This window comes from Pithys albifrons, chromosome Z (genome assembly GCF_047495875.1).
Source record: "Pithys albifrons albifrons isolate INPA30051 chromosome Z, PitAlb_v1, whole genome shotgun sequence".
Lineage (NCBI taxonomy): Eukaryota > Metazoa > Chordata > Aves > Passeriformes > Thamnophilidae > Pithys > Pithys albifrons.
Genome location: NC_092497.1, coordinates 36510357 through 36522410, shown reverse-complemented (window position 1 = coordinate 36522410; position 12054 = coordinate 36510357). Strand labels below are relative to the sequence as shown.

General features: G+C 38.6%; 1 protein-coding gene across 1 annotated transcript in view; it reads left to right on the top strand.

The window, feature by feature from the left end:
* DTWD2 (DTW domain containing 2) overlaps positions 1–11130 on the top strand; it is an 83088-nt gene extending 71958 nt beyond the window's left edge. Inside the window, exons 5-6 of the mRNA XM_071580339.1 lie at positions 5067–5195; positions 9908–11130. Coding sequence (XP_071436440.1) covers positions 5067–5195; positions 9908–10078 — 300 coding nt within the window. The 3' untranslated portion in view covers positions 10079–11130. The remainder of the gene's footprint in view (positions 1–5066; positions 5196–9907) is intronic.
* Positions 11131–12054: the final 924 nt, after the last annotated feature.

Here is a 12054-nt window from a genome sequence, read left to right as displayed (position 1 = left end):
ATACGTCATTTTCCGGAAATTGAACAGATTACTTCAGGTTTACCTGAAAGTCACAATATAATCTATGACTTGTTTCACCTTTTTACATGGGTATCCCTAAATATTCAATCAAAATAGAATCATAAAATCATAAAATTTTAATGGTTGGAAGAGGCCTTAATGATCACCTCGTCCCAACCTCCCTGCCATGGGCCAGGACACTTCCCACTAGAACAGGATGGCTCAAGGCCTTATCCAGTCTGGCCTTGAACACTGCCAGGGTTGGGGCATCCACAGCTTCTCTGGGGCAACCTATTCCAGTGTCTCAACACCCTCACAGTAAAGAATTTCTTCCTAATATCTAAATTAAATTTACCCTCTTTCAATTTAAACCCATTAGTCTTTGTCCTATCACTACAATTTCCTGACAAAGAGTCCTTCTCCAGCTTCCCTGTAGTTCCCCTTCAGATACAGGAAGGCTGCTGTGAGGTCTCCATGCAATCTTCCCTTCCGCAGCCTGAACTGCCCCAGTTTTCTCAACCTGTCTCCACAGCAGACATGCTCCAGTCCCCCTGCCAACCTTTTGGCCTCCTCTGGACTTGCTCCAACAGTTCCATGTCCTTCCTATGCTGGCAGCACCAGAACTAGATGCAGTACTCCAGGTTGGGTGTCACAAGACCAGAGGAGCGGAATCACCTCCTTTAACCTGCAAGCCACACTCCATTTGATGCAGTCCAGGACTCTTGGCTTTGTGGGCTGAGAGTGCACACTGCCAGCTCACTTTGCACTTTGAGTTTTCCATCAGCTGTCACCCCCAGGTCTTTCTTTGCAGGACTGTTTTCAACCCAACCAATCTGTAGGTGTGTCTGGCATTGCCCCAACTCAGGTGTAGGACCTTGTACTTTGCTTTGTTGAACTTTGTGAGGCTCACACAGACCAGGTCCCTCTAGTGGCATCCCTTCCCTCCAGCATGTCGACTGCACCACACAACTCAGTGTTATCACTGAACCTGCCAAGGGTGCCTTCAATCCCACTGTCCATGTCTCATACCAGTACCACTCGTCACTGGTCTCCACATGTACAAAGAACTGTTGACCACAACTCTTTTCATGCAGCCACACTGACAGTTCTTTATCCACCATGTGGTCCATCCATCAAATCATTGGCTCTCCAATTTGGAGACAAGGATATCCTGGGACAGTGTCAATGCTCTGCATAAGCTCAGGTGATGATGTCAGTTGCTCTACCCACATCCACCAGTGCTGTAGCACTGTCATAGAAGGTCACCAGATTTGTCACACATGGTTTCCCCTTTGTAAAGCCATGTTGGCTGTTACTAAGCACTTCATTGTTTTCCATGTGCCTTAGCACAGTTTCCAGGAGAATCTGCTCCTTGATCTTACCTGGAACAGGAGTGAGACTGAGAGGTCTGCACATCCCCGGGTCTTCTGCTTTCCCTATTTTAATAATGAGGGTTATATTTCCCTTTCTCCATTCATTAAAGTAATGCAAGGTGCACAGAGGGTTTTGTAACAGCTACATACTTTTTCTGGCTGCCCATTTGTGACAGTTGCATGGCAGTTATTCCCTCCAGTATTTTAGAAACAGAGTGCTCTTAGGATGTCACTTTAAATTAAAGCCAAGATTTTGAACAAAATAACTTATTTATATTCTTGATTTAAATTTCAGTAGCATGCTGAGACTAAATTTACTCAGGCTATCTTCTCTAGCAGAAAGGTAATTTTATTTAACAGCATGAAATTTCTATATGATACAGAAAATAGTTTTGGCTTACAGGTAAAAGGTGCTTGTGCCAACTGGATATTGAGTGAAAAATCTTTCCATGCCTGACACCCATCAGCTGTCTGAGGTTGTGTGTGCCTTAGAACACAGAGTGCTCTTTCTCCTCAGCACCTTAAAAGCTATTTTTTCTTTATTTCTACAGGGATGGGCAAGATGCAAGATGTGACTGTACTCTCTCGGGGATTTTTTGTGCCTTTTTAGTTTTTAAAAAATTCTGAAAGATATTTATTAAAGTAATAGAACATGCGAAGAATAACTACTGCTTATGTTAAGCAGGAGGATAGATGGTACTTCCTTATGTCATTCTTGGAGAGTTGAGCAAATTAATTCCCAAATAGAAGCTCATATTTTTGAAATGACACTATCTACATAAAAACCTAAGTACTAGGTGTTTCACAGAAGCCACATAAGACTATTTTGCACCTCTGCCTGTTTTGAGATGCCTGTAGTGCTGTTACAGAAAGCAAGACAGGCAAGAATTGTTCAGTGTGCCCTGCGAGACCAATGTACTAATTTTGTAGCCTTTTTGAGTTCTTGTTGATGCACTGTTTTCCAAATATAATTTTGCATAATGCTGGATTCTATTTGGAGAGTAAAGCTAGTAAGAGTAATAATGAAGAAATTGGCATAAGAAAAGGTAGAAAGATAAGTATATTGATATTAAAGAGGGGGCTGAAGAGAGCACTTAGGGCTTTCTGCAAGAGCTCAAGTTTTGTTATTTAAAATAAAAGCAGAAATTGGTTTCCTGTTTTTACTGACTTAAATTTTTTAAAATTTCAGACAGCAGGTCTTTGACCCCATCAAGGCAACAGATTTTCTTCCATCAGTTCTGAACAGCTGAACAGGCTCAGCTGGGTTGTTACTTGCCTGGGGCATGTCCAGAGAAGCCTCTGGAAGGAAAACTCAGCCCTGAGAAACACTGAAGTGTCACTGTTTTTACTGTGGTTCAAGTCCTTTGTAAATGCTCAAAGGCTGTTGCATTTGCTGAGTAGTGTGCTGGCAGATAAGCCAGTGTTTATTACATTAATGTAACAGTTTGTGAGAATTGCTGAAATTCAGGCTTTTGGGAAACCCAGTTACAGTAGAAATGAGATTTGATTTTATATGTTGCTTCATACTTCTGATGGCCTGGAAACTAAGTCCCAAAACTTGCTTGCACTCATAGAGAATAGATGTACCAATTTCAATGTCTTGGCTAAATTTCAGTGAGTAATTGCATTCAATTTATCTAAATTCCCCTCTAGTTTGAATTGGTTGAGATAGTTTTCATCTTCTGTCTAATTTTGTTGTTTATTTTGGTGGGTGGTGTTAAATGGACTGCTGTTTTTTCAACTTGACATAGTTGTATTTTGTTAGCAACTGATCTTATTCCAAAGTGTACATATGATTTGCAAATTACTTTGAAGCAAAAAAAAAAAGTAAATTGTTGTGTTGTGATATCTGTCATATTTTGGAGTAGTGCTTGTAAAGTATCATGATTTTTGTTTTGAAATGTACTTAAATCGGGTATTTATGTGTAATCTCTCTGAGTTTTTAAAGTCTAATGTAAGAGATAAACAATGTGGTTTTGTTGAAATTAACTGTGGATGAACATTTCTGTAAATCTGAATTAAACTTGTTCTCCTGTATTTGAGATACGCAGGTGACAGATAAGGAATCTGTATGTTCCTTGCATGATACTGTTGCAATACCCTACCTGAAATTATTAACGCCACAAAAGGCAAGGCAAGTTTTAGACCTGTTGGCTGAAAATGGCAGAAGTCATCCTCCTACCCAATCAAGTTTGAGAATAATAAATATTTCATATATTTAGGCAAATTTTAAGAAGATAATCTTCACATGTCTGAAATATATTAACTGTACTAAATTGTCTGGGTTTCTGTATTGTTTTGGCTTTGTCTCATCACTCAGTTTATGCTCTGAGTTGGTAGAGCATTGTGTGTTTTATTGATTCAGTGAATGTACCTAGTTTCAGATAGAAGCTTTGGTGAGTCTGTCCAATTTGTGATAGGGAAAGGCTACCCTGTTTTTCAGGTGACTATCACTTCTTTAGTTACTGGGCTGCTCTGGAGTAAAGACTAGTGTACAGGGTATACTGAAAGAAGCCAAAGAGACAAACTGTAGCAGACTGTTGTCCTGATCAGGGATGCTTCCTCTGAGCTCCACCACTGTCTGTGATATTTTAATCTTACCCTAGGAAATACGTAATTTTTCAGAAGAATGGGTGGGCATCCCTTGTTTCCATCCCTTCTCTTTCTTCCTGGGAAAGAAGGAATGTGGTTGCTGCTGCTGCTGCTATTACAACTGGAAAGTTGTCATTCTGCATATTGTCAGTTGTTTGAGAGCTGCACATCCAGACTTTTTGGCTCTACAGTGTGCAGCAGAGTGCAGGCAGCTTTTCTTCTCTATAGAAGTTGTCTTGCAGTCTGAATATTTTTTATTTTTCTGGAATGCTGATTATCTTAACTGTTTTTCAGCATGAGATCCAAGAAATGAAGTATAGAAACCAGCAGACAGAACTATTCCCAACTTCTACCAAAAAACGCCTTGAGGCGGTGCCCCAGGAGGCACAGAGTGCCAGAGTGCCTGCAGATAGTCCATCAGGTGGTTTCAACCTCCATAGAGATACTCTATGAAGAATGTGGCTGTCAGCTGTTGAGAAAAAGTGTGGGTATATGTTTGCTTTGCTGCTCAGGACATGTGTTGGAGAAATGATGGACTGAGTTTACTCTGGTTTTTCATACCTGTCTGACAGTTTTTAAGTAGGCACTTCCTGCAGCATAGCTTTCTGTATACTTAAAAAAACTAGCCTCTGTTATGATGAAGTCCACACATGGTCCCAGGAAAGGAATAATATTTAGCTAAGGTATATAGAGTAGTGACTATATGGCCGTTGTGCCTTGCATGGGATTATGTGTGTGATTAAAGTGTGCAATAAAACAAGCATGAGTGAATAATTTTATTTTTGTTATACCATATCTGTGGCAACTGAATTTGGTTGCTAAAATTTCACTTAATGTTTCTCTAGCAAACAACTGTATTTACTTCAAATGTTTGTACAGTAACAAATGTGCAGTTTTTGTTTCTGATGGTCATTCACATCTATTACACTATTACACTTAACAGTAGCATAAGGTCATTGTCTACTTGGAGGCAAAACAGCAAAAAGGAAAGAAGACAACTGACCACAGAGGGAAAGGGAGTGTGTTTTGCTTTGAGTAGAGAATAGGTATCTTTTTTGCTATCCTGACCTGTTTATTTTACTAGAGTTTGCTATTTTTCAGGTGCAGTTAAAAACCAGTTATTCAAGTCAATATGTAATTCGTACACAGCCAACAAACACCTGTCTGTCTACACTTGAATGTGCAGCTGTTGCTCTTAGTATCATGGAAAAGAATAAGAGTATACAGGAGGTACGTAACTTCAGACACCTGGGATTTTCTTTTATGAATAGTAGAGGAGTAGCAAAGGTACTTTGCTGGTAATGTAACATTTGGCAATTAAAATCGTAATGACATTGTAATGGTTTTGTTGTATAGGAAAGTAAAACAAGAATGTACCAATGGAAACCATTTTTCTTCAGATATTTATTAACCTTAGAGGTAACTCTAGATGTTTCTCAACTTTTAAGTGTTCAGATTACTGTCTCTTTCATGTTGTGTTCAAAATCTCTATAGTTTTCCTACTTTTACCCAGCATTGCTGTAAGATTGCTAAGGGAACTTGTTAGATAAAATGATCATATGATTATTAGCTTTGTAGCTCCACGGGCTAATCAGACAGCACCCAACACAGCCAGAGCTAATTGGAGCAGCCCAACCTGCTCCACAAATAAAGAAATTGACAACTAGTTCTACCAAGAAAAGGCAGTGGGTGGTAGTAGCGGGTGACTCTAAGAGGCACAGAGCCACCCATCTGTCAGTGTGATCACTCTCAAAGGGAAGTGTGTTGCCTTCAGGGAGCCTGGATCAGGGATGTCACTGAGAAGCTGCCAAACCTAGTTAAACCCACTGATTATTTATTCCCTGACAGTGTTCCATGTGGGAGCTGGTATGGCTGGCAGCAGTCTGGAGGGACTGCAGAGTCCTGGGAGAGATGGTAGAGGTCTCTGGAGCTCAGGTAGTTTTTGCATCAGTCCTTCAGGTCAAAGTAGAGGGGCTTCAAATAACCAGCTAAATCTGACAGGTTAACAAATGGTTAATATAATGGTACTGTAGTCAGGGTTTTGTACTCAGTCTGTGGACTTGTTTTGCTAGGCTTAGTTTACTGGAGGGTGATGGGATCCATCTGACTTGCCAGACGGGGGAAGGGGGTTTTAAACTATATTTCTCAGGGGAAGACACCTATTCATCCCAACCCTGCTGGCTGAGGAGGTGTAGCCCTCAGTGTCAATGACCAGCTGGGAAGCGTGGAACTCTGTCTGGGGGAGGACAAACGGCCAGCTGAGAACTTGTGGGTGAAGATTTAGGAGAGGGCAGGTGCCCAGGAATGCTGGCTGAATTTCAAGGATTACCTCCTCCAAGTTCAAGAAGTGATGCATTGCAACAAGGTGGAAACTTGGAAAAATTGCTAGAAGGCTCCTGTGAATGGATAAGGAGCTGCTGATCAAACTCAGAGCAAAAAGAGAAGCTTTCAGACAGTGGAAATGAGGACAGGTGGCCTGGAAGGAATACAGGGAGATTGTATGGGAAGCTAGAGACAAAGTGGGGGGAGCCCAAGCCCAGTTGGAATTGATTCTGGCCAATGATAGCAAGGATAACAGGAAGGACTTCTGTAGATACATTGCAAGGAAAAGAAAGACTAGGGAAAATGTGGGCCCTCTCCAGAAGGAAATGGGAGATCTGGCTACCCTGGACAAGTGCTCCTGCCATGCTACCCAAGCCAGGAAAGGTAAATGCAGGGACTAGAAGAATGACACTCTGGGTGGTGTCTTCTGGTTCTTTCTTTCCTTCTACCTCATTCTTCTTTCCCATCACATACTTTATCTCTTTTGCACACTTCTTCCTATAATTCTAAATATGAGAAAGTTGGGTTATAAAGATCCAAATACATGCTATGCTTGCTACAATACAGAATAAAAACCTGTAGAGAGGACAACTGGAGACTTAGCTCCAAACAAATGGAAGAACTACTGTGTATATTGCAAGGAAAGTCATGTGGAGATGCAGTGTTGTAGTTACCTCTTCCTATGATTTTCTAAGTTCACTTGACACTTTTTAGTGCAAAACTTCAAAACATAGACTGTTTTGGGGTGTACCAGGCACATGTATTATATGAAATTGTACAAATGTAATGTGCTAGACTGATTTTTTTCTAGACTGATTTTTTTAAAAAGAGTTTTCTTTTGAGTATTTCTTAGTGTATTGAAAATTGCTTTGTGTATTGTGTTACGTATCTGTTAACAACTAACATATCTGTTAACTGTACTAACATACACATTGAACTCTTCTGTTACCCAAGTTATGCTTACTCTAAAGTATGATTAGTATTTTAGCAAAGGAAGTTGTCAGAGGTTGTAGTCTAAAATTACTCTGATGTCTTACTTTTCATGAAGTCAGAAAGCGTGATGATTATTTACTTGATTTGTGATTCATTGGTACTGAACAGTATGGCAAGCAGTGTCTTTGACTTTCTTCTTTGATTTTTTCGTAGTGGTAGTTAAAACGTGAAGCTACTTAGAGTCAGTAGAGTTTATTAATTTCAAGTTGGACATCCTATCATAGGTGTTGGGGTATGGTATGTATGTGTACACACCTTAAAATGTTTATTTACTTCAGTTGAGAACAAGATTGTCATAGAAACATTCACATATTTTCACCAATCTCCTCATATTCTATTGTATTGCTTCAGGTAGTACCAGTTGAGTCTCTTGGGAATTTGTAAAATAACCTTTGGATACAACTTGTTAAAAAGAGGAAATATTTCCAAAAAGAGAAACTTGAGAAAACTTGTAGATTAGTATCAGTAATTTTTTTGTCTCCCATCCACAGGTTATTAATGTATGTAACTACCCTAAATTTATGGTTGACTTCACTTAACCAAATTCAAAATTACCAAGCTGACAAGTGTTGTTGAGAGTAGCTGGTGCTGGACTCTAAAAAGTTTCATTTAGTTAGCAGTCCGATAGGATTAATTTCCTTTTTAACATGTGTTGGTTGGTCTCAGAATATTTACTGGAGTCAAATAACCATTATTTTTTTTTAATAGATTGGTAATTTTTAATTATCCTTCAAAGTCAAAGCACAGCAAGGTGACCTTTGTCTCTCAAAAACCTGATAAGAGTTTATGACAGGATTGAGTATATTACTGCATGGAAGGTAGTAAGGTTTTTTCTGCAAAACCTAGACAGCAGAGATAGTCTGAATACCTCCTCACAGCTATCTTGAAGATTAAATGCTCTTGTAAGCCAGGCCCACTGACCTTCAGGAGTTCTGCAGTCATGGAATGCAACCCACTGGATGACATCTTCCTACCAGCCAGCTCACAACTCTTGTATGTCATTGAAGGAATTTGGGACTTGATAGTTCTTGAATTTAAGTTTATCCCCGGTCAAAGCATACTAATTGGACCTTAGCCTTTCCTTGTAAGTTGTGATCCCACTAGTCTGTGATGGAAGAAGTCATTAAGATAATGTCCTTCTTTATCTTTTGCTGCTGACATTAGTAATGTCAATTTAAAAAAGCCTTCTAAAAAACATCTTTGTGTAGTTTTGCACTACAGACCCAGGTCTGCAAACTGATTGTGTGCCAGAATGTATTACAGCAGGGTTTGTGAAAAGGGACTAAAAGCTCATCCATGTACCCAGTACTTGTTGCTGTTCACCCTGAGTTGCTCATACCCCTTTCCATTAGCTAATTAATATCTTCGTACTCAACCTCTCCCTACTAAAAAAGGTTCTCAGGTCAAAAATTGCTCCTACAATTGACACAGTGTGTAGTGTGCCACCTCTGTATCTGCTTCTGACAAAAAAAAAGTCACTTTAACATTAAATCAATTGCATTTAAAACCAGACTTGTACAAAGTATGTAGACACACAAGAAAATATGGCTCAGAAATTGGAACTCCGTGTAAAGTTTCTTTTCAAGAAACTTGTGTGTATATGGGATATTTTATATTTATCTTTTTTTTTTATTGTACTAAACCAACATATTTTTACTTCATTAGGACTTCGGTCTTACTCAGGGTGCATTTTTGTTAATGTTTACAGTTATTCTTCTGGTACCTGTATTCCTTCATCCCTATCTCTGAGAATTGGCCCAGACTACTTTTTAATGACAAAATTCCCTGCTACATTCATGCACGTTTTTATATGCTGTCTGAATTAGGTGAATGCTATTCCTAGCATGTAAGATGGTGAATTGAATTTGAGAGCTGTGGGAGCCATGGTTTGATGCCCAGTATAAGTCACTTGATTTTCCTGTGTGCTTGTAAGAGTCATATTTTTCTCAATAGAGTCTCAGCTCCTGCTGACTGCAGTTACATTTGTGATTGCTTTATACATCTGCACGTGAGGCCACACGATACTGAGTCAGGCAACCAGAAAATAAGAATCTATAATTAGGAACCACTTGACTTAAATTTTATGTGGCTTTTATGGCATCAGTAGTCCTACATAATATTACTGGACAAAGGCATTTGTACATTCCAGTCTCCAGGATAGCAGTCCAGCTGCCTTGACCATGAGTCCTTCCTCTCTTCTAAAATTCTACCATAAGGGATTTTTGTGCAAACACAAACAGCTTAGTTACTATGATTTATTTTCTTAGAGCTTCTTGACTGAGCCACAGTAATTGATTGTAGTCCATTGCTAAGGTCAAGTCAAAGCCATAACTTGCAGTAATATAGCTGGGGGTGAATTCAGAACTAAGTGGGTCCAAGGAAGGATTGAGGGATGTCAGCAGGCAGGTGGATATATGATTGCCGTGTGGTTCTTTTCAGCACATCTCTTATTTAACTGTGCCCTCTGTGTCTCCAAAGGTTATATTTTACCAACATTTATCATCCAAATTGTATTTTATCAGCATTTTTAAGTAGTCATTGAATAAAAACCTGGAATAATGGATGTCTTGAAAACATCTTACTAATAGGCTGGGGGTTTTGTCCCCCACCCCTTGATCTTTCTGCAGACTATACTCCATCCACTTCAAGCCTTATGCTCTTTCCAGCTTCAGCATGGTGCCCAGATCCATCACAGCAAGGAGCATCTTCTCAAAAATGGCTTATATGATAAGCCAATGCCAAAGAATAAACGCAAACTCAGAAGAATGGAGCTTTTGGTGAATAATGTTAAAATATAAGAAAACTGTACTGGCTGTACAGTGGGATTTATTTGCAGCTAGAAAGTGAATATGAATCTAGATTTGATCCAAATGGTTGACTGTACTGCAGTAAAACAACTTCTGGGCTCTTCATAGGAAAGAGTTTATCTGTCAATGTGACAAACAGTAATGGACAAGTTTTCCATTTTTGTATTAGGCCAGGCACCCTTGTTCAAATGATGGAAGATCATTCTCATTTCCTGGAGAGAAAAGAAAGAAAACTGAACATAACTTAGAGTTAAGATATCGCTTGGGTGTCAAATATGATCCTCAATATGACTGGATAAATTTATTTTGGAGAGGCTTTTAGCAGTACAAAGAGACAAGAAACATGGATATGAATGTGATGGAACAGTAAGGCCTCAGCATTTAAAATGATATTGAATTTCTGCTGAGCTGTTTAGCTTCAATATCTAATTATAGTAGGCTTTAAAACTGATTCCTTATATTACTTGGTTCAAATTAACATAAGGCATGCTATTTGAATAATTCTTTTAACTTTGAGATTTTTATTTCTTGTATTATTAAAACTCCTTTTTGTAAATTTACATGTATTTTACAGTGCAGTGTGGTTTAATTTCTCTCAGACTGCATATGTTTTTAGCAGAAACTGGGCAATTCTGACTTAAAAAAAAGAAATGTAGAACAATGATTTTTGGAATTATAACTCTCACTTGAGCAAAAATTGTCTTCTGCAGATGTGGGGATTTTATGGATATGAATACATCATACCCATATCTTATCTTGACATAAAGTGGTTGTGCTACTAAAGAAATTAAAAAGAATAAAGCCCAGTGTAAACAGCTCTGTAAGAAGTATGATTCAGTGACAAATGATTATGTCTGGTCACAGCTTGCTAACATGATTACCGATCTATTTGATTTCCATGTATTCTTTGGTTTTTAATTTTTAACAGTGTTATAATTGTACCTCTTTCTAATAGGAACTGCTGGAAGCAGGAGAACTGGGTATTTCTACAAGCTTCTTAAATAATATTCTATGATCTGGAAATAAAAATCAAATAAAGTGAACTAGAGGTTCTGGTGATCCTTTGTTCTTGTACATAAATGCCTTCTTCCTGTAACAGATTAAAATGCTAAAAGTTTTTAGGGTCAGTTCCCCTCTAGGTAACAACATAGAGCTATTTGGCTACTAATTAGCCCTAGGAAAAGATATTTCGTCTTTAATTTATGACATGCAAGGGAAAAAACTACAGAAGTGGGAGATGTGTAAACACAACTAATCAATATGTTAACTGAAAGCTTTTCTGAAATTAACAAGAGAGGTCAAAATTAGGTCAGAGATTAGCTAAGGAGTTTTAGTTAACCCTTAGCTAATAATGACCTTTTGTTTAGGCATGAATAAACAATATAATTTGTCAGGTTGTGTTAGCAAAGTTTATATAACCTTTTTCTCTTCTCCCAGTCTAGATAAATCTGGTACCTGTTGCTAACTTCAGCAAAGCTGAATTAGTTTTGACAAATCTGAAGCAAACTGGTCTCATATGATTAATGATAGTGTAGATGCACTGTTGTTCACATTGGAACAGAGAAAAGGCATGTTTGTTCCTGTAGTGCACCAATCTCTAGGCTAACTTGAGTCTGAAGTTGCAATCTCGTGCAATTTGCTTTGTGCAGCCTTGTGTGTGACAGTGCCTCCAGTTCTGGGGGTGGCATGACTCATGCTGGGCTGGGAATCTTTTTCCCTTGTGCTGTGGTACATGGCTAATAATTCCTTAAGGAAACAAGGCTATCAGTTAAGCTTTATTGTTAATGCCATATTTACATATATGGATGATGTTCACATTTAGTGTTGTGTATGTTAATTTAATTTACCTTATTTTAGATTCATCTAGAACAGTAGTGTATCTTTTGACCTACATTGTGAAGATTACTTTACTAAACAGAAGATTAAATGTGTCTTTACATAATATGTGAGTTTATATTACAGAGAAC